The sequence below is a fragment of the Erythrolamprus reginae genome, chromosome 3 (assembly GCF_031021105.1).
Source record: "Erythrolamprus reginae isolate rEryReg1 chromosome 3, rEryReg1.hap1, whole genome shotgun sequence".
In the NCBI taxonomy this organism is placed as follows: Eukaryota; Metazoa; Chordata; class Lepidosauria; order Squamata; family Dipsadidae; genus Erythrolamprus; species Erythrolamprus reginae.
The window spans coordinates 124,730,550-124,749,361 of record NC_091952.1 but is presented as its reverse complement, the minus strand read 5'-3'; the positions used below and the strand labels follow the sequence as shown (position 1 = coordinate 124,749,361).

General features: G+C 37.0%; 1 protein-coding gene across 4 annotated transcripts in view; it reads right to left on the bottom strand.

The window, feature by feature from the left end:
- The window catches only part of EVI5 (ecotropic viral integration site 5), a 105,393-nt gene that overhangs the window by 46,857 nt on the left and 39,724 nt on the right, over window positions 1-18,812 (bottom strand). For 3 of the 4 annotated variants that reach the window (XM_070746561.1, XM_070746562.1, XM_070746563.1), the window contains 7 exons: window positions 18,326-18,386; window positions 17,314-17,367; window positions 13,561-13,593; window positions 12,902-13,048; window positions 4,929-5,063; window positions 1,121-1,261; window positions 522-680 (listed from right to left, as the gene is read on the bottom strand). In XM_070746561.1, the coding sequence (XP_070602662.1) occupies window positions 522-680; window positions 1,121-1,261; window positions 4,929-5,063; window positions 12,902-13,048; window positions 13,561-13,593; window positions 17,314-17,367; window positions 18,326-18,386 (730 nt within the window). The remainder of the gene's footprint in view (window positions 1-521; window positions 681-1,120; window positions 1,262-4,928; window positions 5,064-12,901; window positions 13,049-13,560; window positions 13,594-17,313; window positions 17,368-18,325; window positions 18,387-18,812) is intronic. The other variant, XM_070746564.1, reaches the window with a different exon arrangement.

Here is an 18,812-nt window from a genome sequence, read left to right as displayed (position 1 = left end):
TTTCCTAGAGCAAGGGCAGGGTAAAAATGCCCCCCCCCCCCCCCAGGAGGCTCTTTGGAAGCCAAAAAAACCCTCCCAGAACCTCTGTGCAAGCTGGCTAGCACAAACATGCACATTTGAGATGAGCTAGGGAACAGCTCACTTGCTAGCAGATACGGCTCCGCGTGCCACCTGGTCAGTACACATATGCATGTTGTAGCTGAGCTAAGGCAAGGGCTCATGTGCCAGCAGAAACTCACTTAACAAATGTCTCATTCACCAACATAAATTTTGGGCTCAATTGTGGTTGTAAATCAAGTACTTACTGTCATTAAATCTTAAGAAATTGTATGCAGGGGAAAAAGGGAACATAACCCAGAATCACCCAACGAGCATCACAGATAGAGGGTTCCTTAAATTATAGCATTATGATCTTTCCTGTTCCAGAGAAAGCACTAGTAATTTCATATGTGCTTTTCAAATATTGTGTTTTCATGGATATACTATGCAACACCAGATATTCAATAATTTTTGTTTCTTACCTGAGTGTCCATTTCCATCATCCTCTGTTTTATTTCTTTTAATTCAGCTTGCGTTTCTGCTTCTCGGAGTCTGACTGTCATTAGCTCATCTTGAAGTTCATTTACAGTATTTTTTTTAGGTGGGTCTTTCCATCTTCCAGAAGTACGAATTAGATGACGCTAAAAAACATGGCTATATCTTAATATACCTCCAAAAAAAATTTCTATCTATCCCACAGTGCAATATTTAGTTTCTCCGTATCTGCTGCTGTGCTCAAGAGTTATTTTTCAAAGTTTACATTCCAGCAATAGAATAATATAAGATGAGGTTTTAATTTCATTCACAGTTATTCCCACTAAACTGTATTCAACTGCAGTTCCTTCTGAGAAAATATGTTTTGGAGTAGGCTGCCTTTCACCCGGATGGTTTAAAACAATATCAGCTTAAGAAAAAAAATCAGAACTCTTGTTTGCTAAAAGCATTCAAAATAAATGCTGGGCTTTCCCAACCATAAGATAGAGTTCATTTACTGACTCATTTGCTCTTCGCATTGATTCCATCATACACAATTTATTGCCAAATTGATTTAGGGGCTTAGTGTTCATCTGCACAGAATTACCTGCCAGTGTTCTTCCAAATCTTTAACTTGCTGCCGAAGTTCTTTGAAACCCGTAAGAGCTTCTGCTTCTCTTAATTTCACTGCAATCAATTCTTCTTGAAGGCTAGCAATATTATTTTCATCAGGCAAAGAGCTGTTCCTCTGCAGAAAATGACAAAAGGCACAATATTGGCACATTATCTACCTTTTGCAGCTATGGGATAATTTACTAGCAGTTATGCTCTAACAATTCAGAATATAAAACCCATCCCTCCTCTTCAAATAGGGAAAGCTTTCATTTTGGAAGGAGCATGCTATTTACGGTATTTCTTCACTGTAGTGATTAAAAAACTGTAATGATGACAACACAAAAAGATCTCTTTGGCTGACCTTATTTTGGCTTAGAAATATTGAGTGGGGAAACTTCAAGGATATAGACTTAGGCTGGAAAGTTGAAAAGGCAACCCAGAAAAAAGTAACGCCAAGCCATTCCCACACTGAATCATTGTAGTAAGGTGGTCACAGTGTTGAATCAGGAGACCCAGATCCTAGAGGAGACCTAGATGAGTCTACCCTCAGCCCCCAAAGCTGTCTGAGCGCTTGAGCCGGTCTATCTTCTCATCTCAGCACGATGTATTTTACAGACTTGTTGTTCTGGAGGAAAATAGGAGACACCAGTGTCTCCTATGAGCTCCTAAATAAAAGATGGAACATGAATCAAATAAATCGAGCAAGCAGGCAAGCTGCCAAGAAAACTATGTGGATGTTCCCATAAAGCCACCATGTAATGAAGGGTTGACTTCAATTTGAAGACAACTTTTCTTTTTTTACTGTACTTTCAACCATAGTTCCTTCTAAGCTGAGCAGTGAGCAATCGCTCACTTAAAATCATCATCAACTCAGAGTTTTCCAAACCTGCCCAGAAGCCGAGAGGGAAAGAGTGAGAGGGAAGGAGAGAGAGAGGAAGAGAGAGAAACAGATAGAAAAAAGAGAGGAAGGAAAAGAGAAAGAAAAAGAATGGGAGTAAGGAAGAGAGAAAGAAAATCAAAATCTAGTTTGAAACTAGCTCAACTATTTAAGTGGCATTTTGATATTGATAGAGTTGCCCTATTATGAGCTCACTGTTATAGACACACAGTACAGTATTTTATTTTGAAATTCTCTGAGGCAAAACAGGGTGGGTTTTTTATTTGTTTGTTTGTTTGTTTATTATTTCTGTGCCGCCCAGTCCTGAAGGGCCTGCCGCTCAGACACTATACTTTTCCGCCCACCCCCCCAAAAAATTAGAGGGAACACTGCTTTCAACTATTATTCTCTGGCATAGACAACAATTATGTCTGAACTGTCGGGAAATGGCAATACTCAGATAAGATCATCACCTTCAGTTCAGGATGCAATTTTTTTTTAAAAAACTCCATAAATTACAATACATTTTAGAATAGAATAGAATTTTTTATTGGCCAAGTATGATTGGCCAATAAATAAATTGTCTTTGGTGCATATGCTCTCAGTGTACATAAAAGAGAAAGATACATTTGTCAAGAATCATTTAGTGACCACTTAGTGATGGTCATAGGGGTCAAATAAGCAAGTGTTTCCCAACCGTGGCAACTTGAAGATATCCGGACTTCAACTCCCAGAATTCCCCAGCCAGCATTAGCTGGCTGGGGAATTCTGGGAGCTGAAGTCCAAATATCTTCAAGTTGCCAAGGTTGGGAAACACTGAAATAAGCAATGAGGAAACAATCAATATTAATACAAATCTTAAGGATACAAGCAACAAGTTACAGTCATACAGTCGTAAATGGGAGGTATTCAAAGTTAGCTTGACTGTTGTTATATAGAGAAAACAATAAAAAGAGACAAATCCTCAGCCTGCATTAATAATTTATAGCAAGGGTCAAAATTCTATACAAAGGATTCTCCATGTCTTGGGTGCTTCAAAAGAAGACTCATGTCATCTTCCCACAGTGGTACTAAAAATAACTGAATACACAGTAATGTGCCTGATGCTAAATATAATGCACAAATGGAAATATATGGATGAGATGGTCCTTCAGTATCTTTAACTAAATCTAATTACAGACATCCAATTATTTCATGAACAAACATTTTATTTTAAAGTAATTAAAACTGAACCATGTTTATCATCTACCTGTATTCAATTTTAATGGATTTTTTTTTTCCAAAGCACCAAAAGGCAAGATAAGAAACAATGGCTGGAAAATTAATCAAGGAGAGAAGAATATAGAACTAAGGAGAAATTTCGTAATGGTGAGAGTGATCAATCAATGGAATAGCTCACCTTCAGAAGTTATAAGTGCTCCATCACTGAAGACTTTCATAATAATAATAATAATAATAATAATAATAATAATAATAATAATAATTATTATTATTATTATTATTATTATTATTATTATTATTTATTAGATTTGTATGCTGCCCCTCTCCAAAGACTCGGGGCGGCTCACAACAACATAAACAGTGTACAAATCCAATTTTTAAAAAATACAATTTAAAACCCTTATAATAAAATAATCACACAATCCAATCAAACCATACACCAACCTTGACAATTGGGCTGTGTGTCAATTTCCCCATGCCTGGTGGCAAAGATGAGTTTTTAATGACTTATGAAAGGCAAGGAGGGTGGGGGCAGTCCTAATCTCTGGGGGGAGTTGGTTCCAGAGGGTCAGGGCCGCCACAAAGAAGGCTCTTCCCCTGGGTCCCGCCAGATGACATTGTTTAGTCAACGGGACCCGGAGAAGGCCAATTCTGTGGGGCCTAATCGGCCTCTGGGATTCGTGCGGCGGAAGGCAGTCCCGGAGGTATCCTGGTCCGATGCAATGTAGGGCTTTATAGGTCATAACCGACACTTTGAATTGTGACTGGAAATTGATCGGCAGCCAGTGCAGGCCGCGGAGTGTTGAAGAGACATGGGCATATCTGGGGAGGCCCATGATTGCTTTCACGGCTGCATTCTGCACGATCTGAAGTTTCCGAACACTCTTCAAAGGTAGCCCCATGTAGAGAGCGTTGCAGTAGTCGAACCTCAAGGTGATGAGGGCATGAGTGACTGTGAGCCATAGTTCCCTCTAAGCTGAGCAGTGAGCAATCGCTCACTTAAAAATCATCATCAACTCAGAGTTTTCCAAACCTGCCCAGAAGCTGAGAGGGAAAGAGTGAAAGGGAAGGAGAGAGAGAGGAAGAGAGGAAGAGAGAGAAACAGATAGAAAAAAGAGAGGAAGGAAAAGAGAAAGAAAAAGAATGGGAGTAAGGAAGAGAGAAAGAAAATCAAAATCTAGTTTGAAACTAGCTCAACTATTTAAGTGGCATTTTGATATTGATAGAGTTGCCCTATTATGAGCTCACTGTTATAGACACACAGTACAGTATTTTATTTTGAAATTCTCTGAGGCAAAACAGGGTGGGTTTTTTATTTGTTTGTTTTTTTGTTTTTTTGTTTTTTATTTATTTATTATTTCTGTGCCGCCCAGTCCCAAAGGGACTGCCGCTCAGACAATATACTTTTCCGCCCCCCCAAAAAAAAATTAGAGGGAACACTGCTGTGAGCAGTGACTCCCAGTCCAGATAGGGCCGCAACTGGTGCACCAGGCGAACCTGGGCAAACGCCCCTCTCGCCACAGCTGAAAGAGACTGGTTAACCATTTGTCTGAAATTACAGGGTCTCCTGCTTGACCAAGGGGTTGGACTAGAAGACTTATGAGGTCCCTTCCAATTCTATTATTGTATGTTATGCAAAGTATGTAATGGTCAAAGGATTTGGAAAATTTTGTTTCTACAGAGCATTCATAGTTTGACTTACCTTTTCCATATCAAGAACCTTATCCTGCATTTCCTTCAGGGCACTGCGTGATTCAGCTTCACTTAGTTTTGCTTCGATCAACTCTCTTTGCAACTGCAGCACAAAGTCTTCATTGTGATGGGAACTGCTCTTATGCTACATAGCAAGTAAATCCAACATCGGTGTTAACAGAAGGGAAGGAGATATCTTAAAATGCAAAATCGTGCACACAATAAAGCAGACAAAAAGACTTTTATAAACAGTACTATTGGAAACAGAAACACTTCTTTCTCTAAAATATTTCTCACCAGACCTACAGCATCACAACAAAGATAATGCTACTCCTATCAAAAATTTGATAGTATATACACCTTTGTTTTCTTTCCATTGTGGATTTTTCCTAACCCAAACATGTAATTAAAATTGTTTTTAAAAGCTGAAAGAATGCTGATCTAGTTTTCTTAAGGTCTAATTTTTTTTAAAAAAAACTACTCAATTAGTCAAAATTATTAACATTTTGTGATAGTGCTAAAGTTTTGTTCCACTTGACAAACAAATCACCCAGTTCTAAAGATATGGTGGTAATATTTTAAGACTAAAAGGTATGTTTACTTTTCCACTTAGACACTAAGTCAGTGTTTTTCCAATTATAGGTAATCTGAGTCAGCCAGTCTGCAGCAATGACTAACAAAATAACTGAATCTTTCATTTTCACACTGTTTATTATGAACAAAGCAGCTAGAGCCATTCTTTTCATTGCTGAAAATAAAGTAAAGAGATCTACCCACAGCGATCAAGAGTTTGTTAACAGAACCTGTGCATTATCAAATGTAATTGAGAGTTTATCAAGGAAATATGTGGGCATTGCCAAACAACCTTATGCGTCCTGCATTAAGGATTTCACCTCTGAGTAAAATTAGAGCCAACAAATCACAACATCATCAAATACACTCTCATATCCTGCTTGTCTTTATCTAAACGTCAACAGTATTTAATACATTGGCTTAACTGGCTGCAACTATGCAACTGCACAATAGATAATTGACTTTCTTTTCGACAAGATTTTGTCACTGTAATTTATTGCAAATATCATTCTTATCCTCGGGGCAGCTTACATCTTATAGCAGCATTCCCCCCAAATTTTCCAGACTGGCAGACCAGCGGCAGTAGGGGTGGAGGGGATGATTTAGTGTGAATGCCGCTTTCACAAATGCAGATGTATATGCACATGCACACCCATATGCATTCACCCACCACTTCTGCTGCCCAGTTCCAAAGAGGCTGCAACCCAACACCAGCGCATGGAGTGGGGATTGGGGACTCCATCTTATAAAACATAACATAAGGCATTAAATTACAAGGAGTTTTAAATACTGGTCAAGCGTATGTTGACTATTTCCTAATAGGCAAAAATCTGTGATTCATTGACCTGGGAAAGAAGATATACATTATGACATACACTTAAACCTGAAAAACTGAGACTCCCTTCTCTAAAAATTTAAGCTTTCTAAATGAAATAAGGAAGGGAAGAGACAATTTCCCAAAGCCTCCAAAATAGTGCACTGACTTTCTGAAACGTTTTATGCAAATAGAGAGCAAAGCATCTTAACTTATGAGCTATGGATTCCATAAGTCTTTACAGGAGTCTTTGAACCATCACAATTTCAATTTTGATTTGTGCAATCTAAATTTATTTCAAGGTTTTAAAGAACTGGTCGTTAATTTTTGCATGAAAAATGAGAGGGTATATTTTTATATTTATATTCTACCCTGGGAAAGAAAATCTACTTCTGGTGCTATAAAATTAAACATATTAGATATTTTGTATACTTAATGCACACTTTTCTGCAAGGTACCACCTTTTAAAACATTTTCAAAGACCAGGAACCATTTGTAACGAGTACATGTTGTCAAAATACTTTTACAAACGTTAGATTTAAACGAGGCCCAAGTATTGTTTTTTAAGGGCAATTCGTTTAAATTCAGTTTAATTATCTGAACTTCATGTCCAGTTATTCTCAACTGAATATGTATTTGAAACATAATAAAAATGTTACTTTTTTTGACAGAGTCCTCCTTCAAAGGCATTTAATTTAAAGCAGGGGTATATCGTCACGTCATCGTCACATGATATATTGGGACTTTCCCCCCCTTTCACTAAATTGGGGGAGGGCATGGCCAGCATGTGAGTTTGGCTTACAGGCTGAGAGTTTGACACCCCTGATTTAAAGCAATCAAAGTTTAAAAAGGACTTTTTAAGAAAGCCATTCGGTATGGAAGATTCTTTTTAAAATCCACAATTAATTATAGCAGACAATTACTTCTAGAACATCCAACATTATTTTTTTATATTATCTTAGCCTTCCTTAGGCAGCAATTTATTTTATTTATTTATTTATTATTATTTGGATTTGTATGCCGCCCTCTCCGAAGACTCGGGGCGGCTCACAACAAGTGGAACAAATCATAAATAATCCGACTAAATTTAAAATATTTGAAGATTTAAAAAACCCCATATACTAACAGACACGCACACAAACATACCATGTATAAATTAAACATGCCCAGGGGGAGATGTTTCACGCACACAAGCATACCATGTATAAATTAAACATGCCTAGGGGGAGATGTTTCAGTTCAGTTTTAAGGAGTTTACGGAAGGCAGGAAGAGTAGGGGCAGTTCTAATCTCCGGGGGGAGCTGGTTCCAGAGGGCCGGTACCGCCACAGAGAAGGCTCTTCCCCTGGGGCCCGCCAACTGACATTGTTTAGTTGACGGGACCCGGAGAAGGCCCACTCTGTGGGACCTAATCGGTCGCTGGGATTCGTGCGGCAATACAGCATATAATATTTAAATACACTTAGTTAGAATGCTACTGATACAAAATTCTAAATGAGGCCATAAGGCAGGGGTAGGGAACGTTGGCTCTTCTATGACTTGTGGACTTCAACTCCCAGAATTCCTGAGCCAATCATGCTAGCTCAGGAATTCTGGGAGTTGAAGTCCACAAGTCACAGAAGAGCCAACGTTCCCTACCCCTGCCATAAGGCAAGGATCCAATACAAATATAAGATATTCAGAAAAACAACCTTGCTTTTAAACAATACACAATCATGGAATGACGACAGGCTCTGGATATTATTCATTATAAGGTGAAATTTCACTGAAAGAAAATTTTAGGTCACGGTACTTGAACTGAATATGTGCAGGCAGCATCTGATTTAAAAATAGGGAATGCTTTATATAGCATTCAGTTCCTTCCTGTGGCATCTATCCATTACTTCTCACCACATTCTTCATGGCTATCAAGTCAATGCTAAAATCTTTCTGTACCCTTTTTTAATTGCCTCAGCCAAAATGAATTTGTAATTCACTTATCTATCATTTTAAGAGTCTATATTCTTGTCCAAGGCTATCGAATTCAATGATTTATGTCTGATGGCTGTCTCAGAAGATTCTTAGAATATACATGCTAAGCAATTTTGAATTCTTTTAAGGTAATACAAATCAATTGGAACTAGAATGTAGCACAAAGCACAGATGCTGTATCAGGATCTGGAAAATATCACAAATACCAAAATGCAAATTCAGAAGAAAAATTTGTTTTGCTTGTATTAGACACCTCAAAGAAGTGGAATACTATATGAATTTAGTCTTTTATTTCCATAATTTAAGCTAAATCACCAGGATTGTTTGTATGAGATTGGACTAATCCTGTAGTATAAATCATGCATATGCTCTGTTTGGTTATACAGTGAAACCTCATCTTACAAACCCCTCATCATACAAACTTTTTGAGAAACAAACCCGGGGTTTATGATTTTTTTGCCTCTTCTTCCAAACTATTTTCACCTTACAAACCCAAGCCGCCGCCACTGGGACTTCTGTTGCCAGTGAAGCGCCCATTTTTGCGCTGCTGGGATTCCCTTGAGGCTCCCCTCCATGGGACACACCACCTCCGGACTTCCGTGTTTTTGTGATGCTGCAGGGAAATTCCAGCAGCGCAAAAACGGGCACTTCGCTGGCAACGGAAGTCCAGAGGTGGGGTTTCCCAGCGAGGGGAACCTCAGCGACATCGCAGCATCACAAAAACATGGAAGTCCAGAGGTTTGGGTTTTAAGGACTTCCATGTTTTTTGCAATGCTGCAATTTCGCTGAGGCTCCCCTCGCTAGAAACCCCACCTCTGGACTTCTGTTGCCAGCAGAGCACCCGTTTTTGCGCTGCTGGGATTCCCCTGCAGCATCACAAAAACACAGAAGTCTGGAGGTGGGGTTTCCCATGGAGGCGAGCCTCAGGGGATTCCCAGCAGCGCAAAAATGGGCGCTTCAGCTGGCAAAAGGGGTGAGTTCTGGGCTTGCATGCATTAATCGCTTTTCCATTGATTACTACGGGAAACATTGTTTCGTCTTACAAACTTTTCACCTTACAAACCTCGTCCTGGAACCAATTAAGTTCATAAGACGAGGTATCACTGTATTTCCAAAATTTAGAATTTATCGATGCATTGAGTAAGAATTTTCAGCTGAGGGAAGAAGAACTGTGATGATAAATCTATACCTCATTAAAATAATGGACGGTTAATATATACTGTCAATACTAAAAAAAATTTAAAAAATCAATTAAAGGAGAAAAAAATAAGATTAAAAATATTCAGAAATGGCCATATGAAGAAATAAAGCTTAAATAAAGTTTTACCAAAAGAACAATTAACAGAACTTATTAGTTGTATTACACTATTCCAGTAGCCATTCCCTCTCAACTGAATTTATAATAGATTATAAAGTTATATAACAAAGATTAAAAATTAAACTAAATTAACCCCAAAAATGCTTGCATATATATATTAAGAACTTTTTTAAAAAAAAGATTTCTAATGCTGCTATTTATATTATTGATCAGACTGTAATTCTTATGTTAAAAATAACGCACATTTGTTAAACAATAAACTGAATCATTGATTTTGCAATGCAAGAATCGCAGTAGCAGGATTAATGATTAATGTAAAAGACTATAGTCTAAGAATTCTGGAAGTGCTTACAAGCAAAACTTTATTATTGGATAAACTTCTGAAAAGCCATCTTCTATACTGGAAAAACTGTAATTATCTCCAGAAAGCTACCATATATTTTCTTTGTGAGTCCTATCCCATTACAACTCTCTACATTTCTAAGTTGTCACCAGTAGGCAGTAACAATAGTTTGTTACATTCCATCCTGACATGCAATTTGCAATCATGGGTTGGAAGACAAGAAGCAAGGGAGAGAGTTAGTCTCCATAATCTATTTTTTTCACACATGAATTAATGAAGAACAACAATCTCTTTCATATGAGAGCTAATCATCCATCTGTTCCACAGAATCCTTAAGATTCAAATCAAGTCTTGTACTTCTGTTTTCTTCGTTATTAGTTCTGCTAGAACCTAACCATGGTAAAGGTATTCTTGCCTAATGGAAATGTTATTTTTTCTTCTGCTTCCATAACATCACTCTCACTATTATCATTATCTAAGCCCGTGATGGGGAACCTATGGCATGTGAGCTCAGGTCCGGCGTGCCAGCCAGCTAATTTTCAGGCCTTTGGAAAACAGCCTGTTTTCAGCCTCCAGAGGGGGTGGGGTAGGCCTGTTTTTTCTCCTCCCTAGGCTCCTGGAAAGGTCTGAAACTTAGGGAGAGCGAAAAATGGGCGTGCCATCATGTGCTGGGAGCCGGGGGGGGGGGGATTGGGGTTGTCATGCATAAATGCACAGGGGGGGCGCATGCATTTATGGGTGTGGGCATGCATACATGCGACCTCCCCTGTGACCCCCCTTTTTGGCACATGAACCAAAAAAGGTTCAGCATCACTGACCTAATCCAACCTTCTCAACAGAAGTACCAGGCTACAAGGTATTTCTTAGTTACCAATTATTTGCTAGTGAACAAATAAAACAGGTTTAGCAACGTTTCAAAGTTATTTTCTACACAGTAAAGCTGAAACCAATTCTAGTTTGAAAAAATCATCTTCAAACAGTACAAACAAAACAAAAAAGTTTCTATATACAGGTAGTCCTCGAGTTACGACCATAATTGAGCCCAAAATTTATGTTGCTAAATGAGAAATCTATTAAGCAAGTTTGGTCCCATTTTACGACTTTTCTTGCCGTATTTGTTAAGCGAATCCCTGCAGTTCTTAAATTAGTAACACGGTTATTAAGTGAATCTTGGCTTTCCCATTGACTTTGCTTGACTCGCAAAAGGTGATCACATGACTCTGGAACATTGCAACCGTCATAAATGTGAATCAGTTGCCAAGTATCTGAATGTGAATCACGTGATCATGGGGATTCTGTAATGGTCATAAGTGTTAAAAATGGTCATAAGACACTTTCTTCAATGCAGTTGTAACTTTAACCAAAGTATTGTAAGTTGAGGACTATTTATATTCAGATACAAAACAACAATATTTTTATTTTGGTGAAACTTATTTGACCCAAATATGCATATTTATTTATTTATTTATTATGGAATATAACTAATACATTTCATAAAAACCTGTACAATTCAGGTTCTAACTTTATCCAAACAGGTGCCCTCCAAATGGGTCAAACTCCCAAAATTACTAGCGGGAAAATTGGAAATTGCAGTCTATCATATTTGGAGAGCATTACCGGTAAGTTGATTACAGCTAATAGCTTTTAATGGTAACTCTAGCACATTACATTGACAACTTAATGATACATAGTAAAATGCTTTTATCATCCCCTTCTAAGTGCTTTTTAAATTTCACAAAAAATTGTCAAATTATATATCTAGCCACATAACACTATGAGTAGAAATAGAAAGAAAGATAGGAATCCAGTAATTCAGAGGTCCCCAATCTTTGGGGTACCAGGGACCGGTTCCGTGGAGAGAGATTTTTCTGCAAATTGGAGGGGATGGGGTTTCACTTGTTTGCACGGCCTGGTTTCTGGCATGCCACGGCCAGGTTCAAATCCACCAACTGAAGGTTGGGGACCCCTGCTCTAATTACACCTTCTAGTCTTTTGCTTGTATATGTTGTGATTAGCTCTGGCCCAGCTCCTGCCCCAAGGAATGTGCAGGTGGATGTGGGGGAGACATCCACATGCTGCAGGTCTGTTTTGCTCCCAGTGGAATCTGCCGACGAAGTCTCCTCTGACCAAGGAGGCCTGAGTGAGAGGGAGGAGGAGAGTTTGGCAGACAGCCCAGGAGGAGATCAATCATCTGTATCATCTCTGGATTCTGAACAAGAATTAATGACACATCCACGCATGCGTAGAGTGATGCATAGGGAGCAACAACTAAAGGATTATTACAAAAGTAAATGAGGCCACCTGTGGTTGGGTGGGGCTACTGTAATTAGTGCTGCTGCTATAAATAGCAGCGTGTGGATTTGGCCGTTGTGGAGAATTATCTGATCGGTGTGTTTCATGAATGTCTTGCTGACTCCGGCCTTTGTTTGTTGACTTTTCACCACTTTGAAACCAAAGCAGAGCAAAGTGTGTTTCACTACATGAAGAAGGGCTGTGACTTTCTTCACAGCTGCAAGCTAAGTACTTACGAACTGATAAGGGACTTGTACAAACTACCAGGTTGTTTTGGGACGAGTGCTCTTTGCAATACAAAAAGAGTGCTTAGTTTATTTTGAATTTTGTGATAAAGAACATTGTTTTGAATTTTCAAACGTGTGTGTGTCTGAAATTTGTACCTTTGAATTTTTGGGAGGCTCCTACCATAGAGTCCGGCAGAACAGTATATGCCACATGTGATCATCAGGAAATATATTAGGAAGTTGGCTCATTAAAATTAATAGGTTTTGCTTTGGAGTAAATTAGATTCATTAGGGATTCTTCAGTTTTTCTTTTGCCAATGAAGATTCAACCATATTCAGTGTATTTGGAAGAACAGAATAGGACAGAACAGAAACCAAGCCATAATGAACATAAATAAGCACAAGAAAAGGAGGAAGACCAGAGATCAAGGTGCTATCAGCCTTACCCATTGTTGCTGTTGCTGGAGCTCTCTGATGGTATTCTCAGCTTGCTCTAGTTTAGTAATGGCCTCATCACTCTGTTGTTTGATAGTGGCCAACTCCCGTTTTGTAAGATAGTTTTCCTCAGCTTCTTGGGCCCTCGTAACTTGTCCCTTCGGACATAATTTTCTTTTTAAAGCAATTGGAAGGTCGATCCGGGGAAGACCGAAAGTTTTATACATTTATTCTGCCATACGGTTAAGATCTTGCAAATCGTCACATAAATGTTAACAGCCAATACATTAGTAAAGTAAAGCAGTTTAGTAACTGCACCGCCTTAAAATGTTTAGTATCCTTAAGCAAGATCAGCTGTGTACCTGCGTTCAGTTGAAATTCTGTTCATGCATTTATTACTTCATTTGTGCATGCACACATCTGTTACAAGTTCATAGTAATTAGTGGCAAAAGATGAGAGCCCACCAATGATTAAGAATCCTGGATGTTATTAGAAGTAACATGCAGGCATGTGCTTAAATATTATCTGATATGGCACAATTGCTGGATTTAATTACAGTAAACATTTCATATGAAATTGCATGTAGTTATCCATGCATTAAAAATAGAAAGCTAAGGGCTTGTCTGGTAGCAGAGAAAATAATTAGTGTGAAATACTAAAGTAGTATACCTGTATCAATCTATCTGCCAAGGAAGCACTTTCCTACAAAAAGGGGAAAAATTCAGACAGAAATAAGAGAAAGGAGAAACAAAGCAACAGAGTAAAAACAGAGGATTATGCTCAAATTTTACCTACTTTCCCAATGCAATAAAAGAATTCATTAGAAATTTGATGAATAAATAAAATAAACACTTTCCCAATAGTCAAATTTTTCAGTAGCATAGTCTAATTGATTTTGAAAAATAACATTTCATAGAAACATAGAAGATTGACGGCAGAAAAAGACCTCATGGTCCATCTAGTAATCTCATAATTCTACATTTTTCTTTAAAGTTCAATAGCTCCTTGCTTAGAGAATTCTGCAGTTACCTGTAGAATATATTTGATCAAAGTGTTACAAATTGAAAGAAGGCATAATCTGAGCATATTTTTAAAGTTTGGCTACCCAAAAAAGGCGGAACTACTTGTGCTAAATAGGATTTAAGGAATAAGAATTCAGTAATGAAAAAGTCAGGTATGGAGAGCTGAAGTATGCAAATGAAATATGGCTAATTTTAGCCAAACATGGCTAATTTACCATTTACAATGGAAGAGAACTTTCAGAATAATTCAAATATTTTGTCATTTTTCAATCCAGAAACATCCACGTTAACCACAAATGTATCCAAAATTTCCATCTATAAATACAGCAACTTGGAATAAGATAAATCAGCAGATCCACATACAAAATTTGCTTTAAGAAGCAAAGGATATAGCTAAATTAAAATGTGTTTGTACTAGCAGATTAGATTAAGCAAATTTCTTGATACGTACAGATTAGGAAAATTTTATACCATAGACAAGATAGTTGAGATTTTAATCCTTTTCTAAAATGATGATTTAGGAAGGCAATTTCCATCCTACTTTGTGAGATCCAAGACAGAAACTTTTAGTAACAAGTAATATTTCCTCAGAACATACTAAGGAAGGGGAGTCTCATTATGGGGAGTAACCATATCCTAGGGCAGTGATGGCAAACCTTTTTTTGGTTGGGTGCCAAAAGAGAGCACTCAACGCGCAACGTGCCCACACCCATAATGCAATGCCCTCCCCCGCACATATGCACACAAACCCCCTGTATTCCCCGCGCATGTGCCCAGGCCTCACTGAAGCCTCTGGACTTCCAGTAGGCCCATTGGGCCATTTTTTGCCCTCCCCAGACTCCAGAAGTTTCCTGAAACCTGAGGACGGCGAAAACTAAAAACTGGGGAGGGCAAAGGCCAAAAATCAGCTGACCAGCAAGCACATGCCGCTGGAGCTGACATAAGGCAATACCTGGTGTGTCCTCAGATATGGTTCCGCATGCCACATGTGGTACGCGTGCCATAGGTTTGCCATCACGTTCCTAGGGAAGAAGAACTAAGTTTTGGGATCAAGAACTTTTATGGCTCTTTTATGTTTTGAATTTTTTTAAAGGTGCAATTAAGTATCAGAAAAAAGGAATTCTATCTATTCCCACTGAATATCTATCAGGGAAGAAAGAATGGATTATATTTCATGCTATGAGTGGCAACAAGCTTTCTACAGCTGAGAAAGAGGGCTCTCACTGATGTCTTATTGATAGACATCAAAATACATTAATAATGTTCGAAGAAAGGTACTAGCTAATCATTCAAGAACACTTCCTAAATCATAGCCCTTCCCAGGGATACTGACCTACCTAGATTTAAAAGCAACGCATAGCATGATCTATCCTAGAAGATGGACACTCATATTTATTAAGCTCCCCTTACATTTCAACCTTTCCTAAAATGGAGACGGGTCTCTAAAAACCTTATAAGAATGTAGCATGACATAATTTATTCATATGATGGAAAAAAGGAATACTAGCCCTTATTAAGAGCCAACAGGTTTTCCAAATCTGAGACCGGTTAGAAACATGCCAAATAAGAGAAGTTCAAGAATATTTCAAGATTAATTAATTCTATTAATTCTACCCACTGCTAAGATTTTAAAAATATATATATTATAGGAGCAAGATTTGATTATACTGAATTAGATATTTCCATCATATATTTACTTTGATAATTACTTTTTTTTAATATTACAGAAAACCTGAAGAACTGATGTGTGAAAACCACATTATGCTACTTAAATAAAACACAATGAGCAATATCTTCATCTTATTTGGGTCAAAAATAATAAACACCCACTGCTAGTATGAAAATGAATTCCCACTGTTTAGGCATAGAGCAGAAAATTTGGATAGATTCTCCAATTCTTGCAGTTATTGCTACCTCTACTAATGAGAACAAAATAAAATTCTGCCCCAGAAGTAAACATTTCAAAAGTAACGATAGCATTATAAAAACAGCAATATTGAAGAAATAGAATATTTTTGACAATTTCCTTATGCTTCAGATTTTCTGCTGTTCTTGAAATAAGTACCAGACCAATATGAGCTATTAATCATAGCTTTCACCTCTGGAAGAAGTTACCGGTATTTTCACAATCCCCCAAAAAGTAGGGTTTTACAAATTGCCCTCTCATTGGTAAACATTTCACGTCATAAATATATTTGCAGTACCTTTTGCAGGTTAAAATAAGCGGATTGAAATGGAACAAATATCTGGCATGACACAGCTCCATTATGTACATTTTAATTCATATTTTCTAACAATGCTGCATCAAGAATTTAAATGATATATGCAACACTTCATTTTTAAAAATAAACTGTTATCATTGCTATCCTGCACCTAACTGAGTGTTACATAATTATGCTAGGTCCAGTTATTTCTGTTCAAATACATTTTCATCTTCACTATGCAACTGCCCGACACAATTTTTTCCTTCATTAAGAACTTGATTCTGACACTATTACTTGTACTCCTCTCTCTCTCTCTCCCCACTTCTGAAAATTAATGAAACAGGGTGAATTTGGAACATACTTGATCCTCTGTCAAGGGTGGGGGGAGGAGCATGGCTCATATAAAAGGATCCAATTTTCTAAAACGATTACATGTCATTTTTTATATACCGGTATGTCCAGTACATCTAGGAATTAAAGGATGGGGCAAAATGGGAGACAGTTATTGATCCCATTAGAAATTACTGATATTTAGTCAGAGACATAATTAATTTGGAATTTGAAAGAAACTCCAATCTTCACAGCTTTTCAAAGGAAAAGGATAAAGATAGCTATTCTGTTCTTGAAAACATGGAATTATGTATATTTGCAGCAGTATGAGGGGGGAATGATCATTTGATCTAAGTATAAACTCAAGCACAGATTTACTGAACAATTGACAAACATTTTAATTCACCTGTGTTTTATTTTCTGTGATAAGCTTAAAACAAAAACAAAATTTCTAAAAGTAATTCAAGTCTGAAAAAATGGACAGCAGCCAGATAGGTTCTCATATTTTCTAAGTTAATTGTAAGTACCGAAGAAATGGAAAATTTATGTGGAAGAACTATTACACAAATATGAATAATTCTTTTCTTAATGCACAGTAGAAAGATGCCAACTTTCGATTGTTGGCCATTGTAAATATACTTTAATTCCCCTCTCCCAGTGAATTCCATGATACCCACACTTATGTTTTCGTACAAAGTAGCAACTACCGTACATATATACTTTAAAAAAATCAAATCTTATTATGAAAGCCCATCAATACAAAGAACAGAAATAATACCATATTATTAATCTTCATGCAGCTACTCTGTTATTAACAAAACATTTAGAATTAACATAATTCAGGCTTCAGTTTCTTGGACACTTACTTTTTCCAGCGTATCAATTCGCTGTTTTAAGAGTCTGTTTTCTGTTCTCAATCTCTGAAAATCAAGCAAAACTGTAAAGAACGTCATCTGAAATATTTATCAAATAATTTGTAACTTCTGAAATGGAAGAAGGTTAATTTTTTTTTTTTTTTAAATGGGTCGTTCAGTAGACTACAAGGCTAAATGTTCTCAATATTTCCTTAAAGGGGAAAACAGACTCCTTATATATCACATACCTTTCTCCTTTCTAAATGGTGCAAAGTTACATTTTGCAAGCCTCCCAGAGCTGCTTCAAGCTACAAAATGGGTGGCATATAAATTTAATATACAAACAAACAAATATGCAACCTTATATGTAAGTGTGGATCAGGGAAATTGCAACTGAATTACAACTTAATTCAGAATTGCTCACAGCTAGATTTTAAATATGGTACTGAAAACCAGCTCTATGGATGCTGCTTGCTTTTTCATTAAAATGTGCATGTATTAACTTGAAATGTTAAACTTTCTAATACATTAAACTCAAGCATATAGTAGAAAGATATTTTGCTTTTGCTAGATGTTTATTCATTTCTGGCAACTGTATTCACCTTTATTCCAAAGGTCTTAAAACAATGGATTATTGATTTTTTTCCTTTTATATCACATCTCACACAATATTAGTCTCCGTTGTCTTCTGGCAGAAGAGAATTTTGAACTAATTCAAAACGAAACCCAATATTCCAACCATTTATAAAACATTGATTCTCAAAGCTACTCCTAATTTAACATAATTCTATTGACTTTTGTATTTCCTGTTATATTCATCAATAAATAAAAAACCCTATCCTAAGCATGTATATTAAAAATATAAACAAAAAAATGAAATAAACCCCATACTGTGCTTCAATAATTACTTATTATTGAAAATAAGTTTACAATAATAATAATCATCTGGTTTTCTGTCCAATCTGATTTTCTTTATTACACAGATGAAATTCCTATTACCTTGTTCAGATAATTAACTACTTACCTTAATTTCAACTTGTTCTTCCATTTCCTTCGTTTTTATAGTAGTATATTCTTTTTCTAGCCTAAATAGAATAGAATAGAATTTTTATTGGCCAAGTGTGATTGAACACACAAGGAATTTGTCTTGGTGCATATGCTCTCAGCGTACATAAAATAAAATATACATTTGTCAAGAATCATATGGTACAACACTTAATGATTGTCATAGGGGTCAAATAAGCAATGAAGAAGCAATATTAATAAAAATCTTAGGGTATAACCAACAAATTACAGTCATACAGTCAACATGGGAGGAAATGGGTGAAAATGGGAAATGGGTGAAAATGGGTGACAATGAGAAAAACTAGTAGAATAGAAGTGCAGATTTAGTAGAAAGTCTGACAGTGTTGATGGAATTATTTGTTTAGTAGAGTGATGGCGTTCGGGAAAAAACTGAAAATAATAATATTGAGAGACATGATAATCTCTTTTTAATAATATGTAACTGT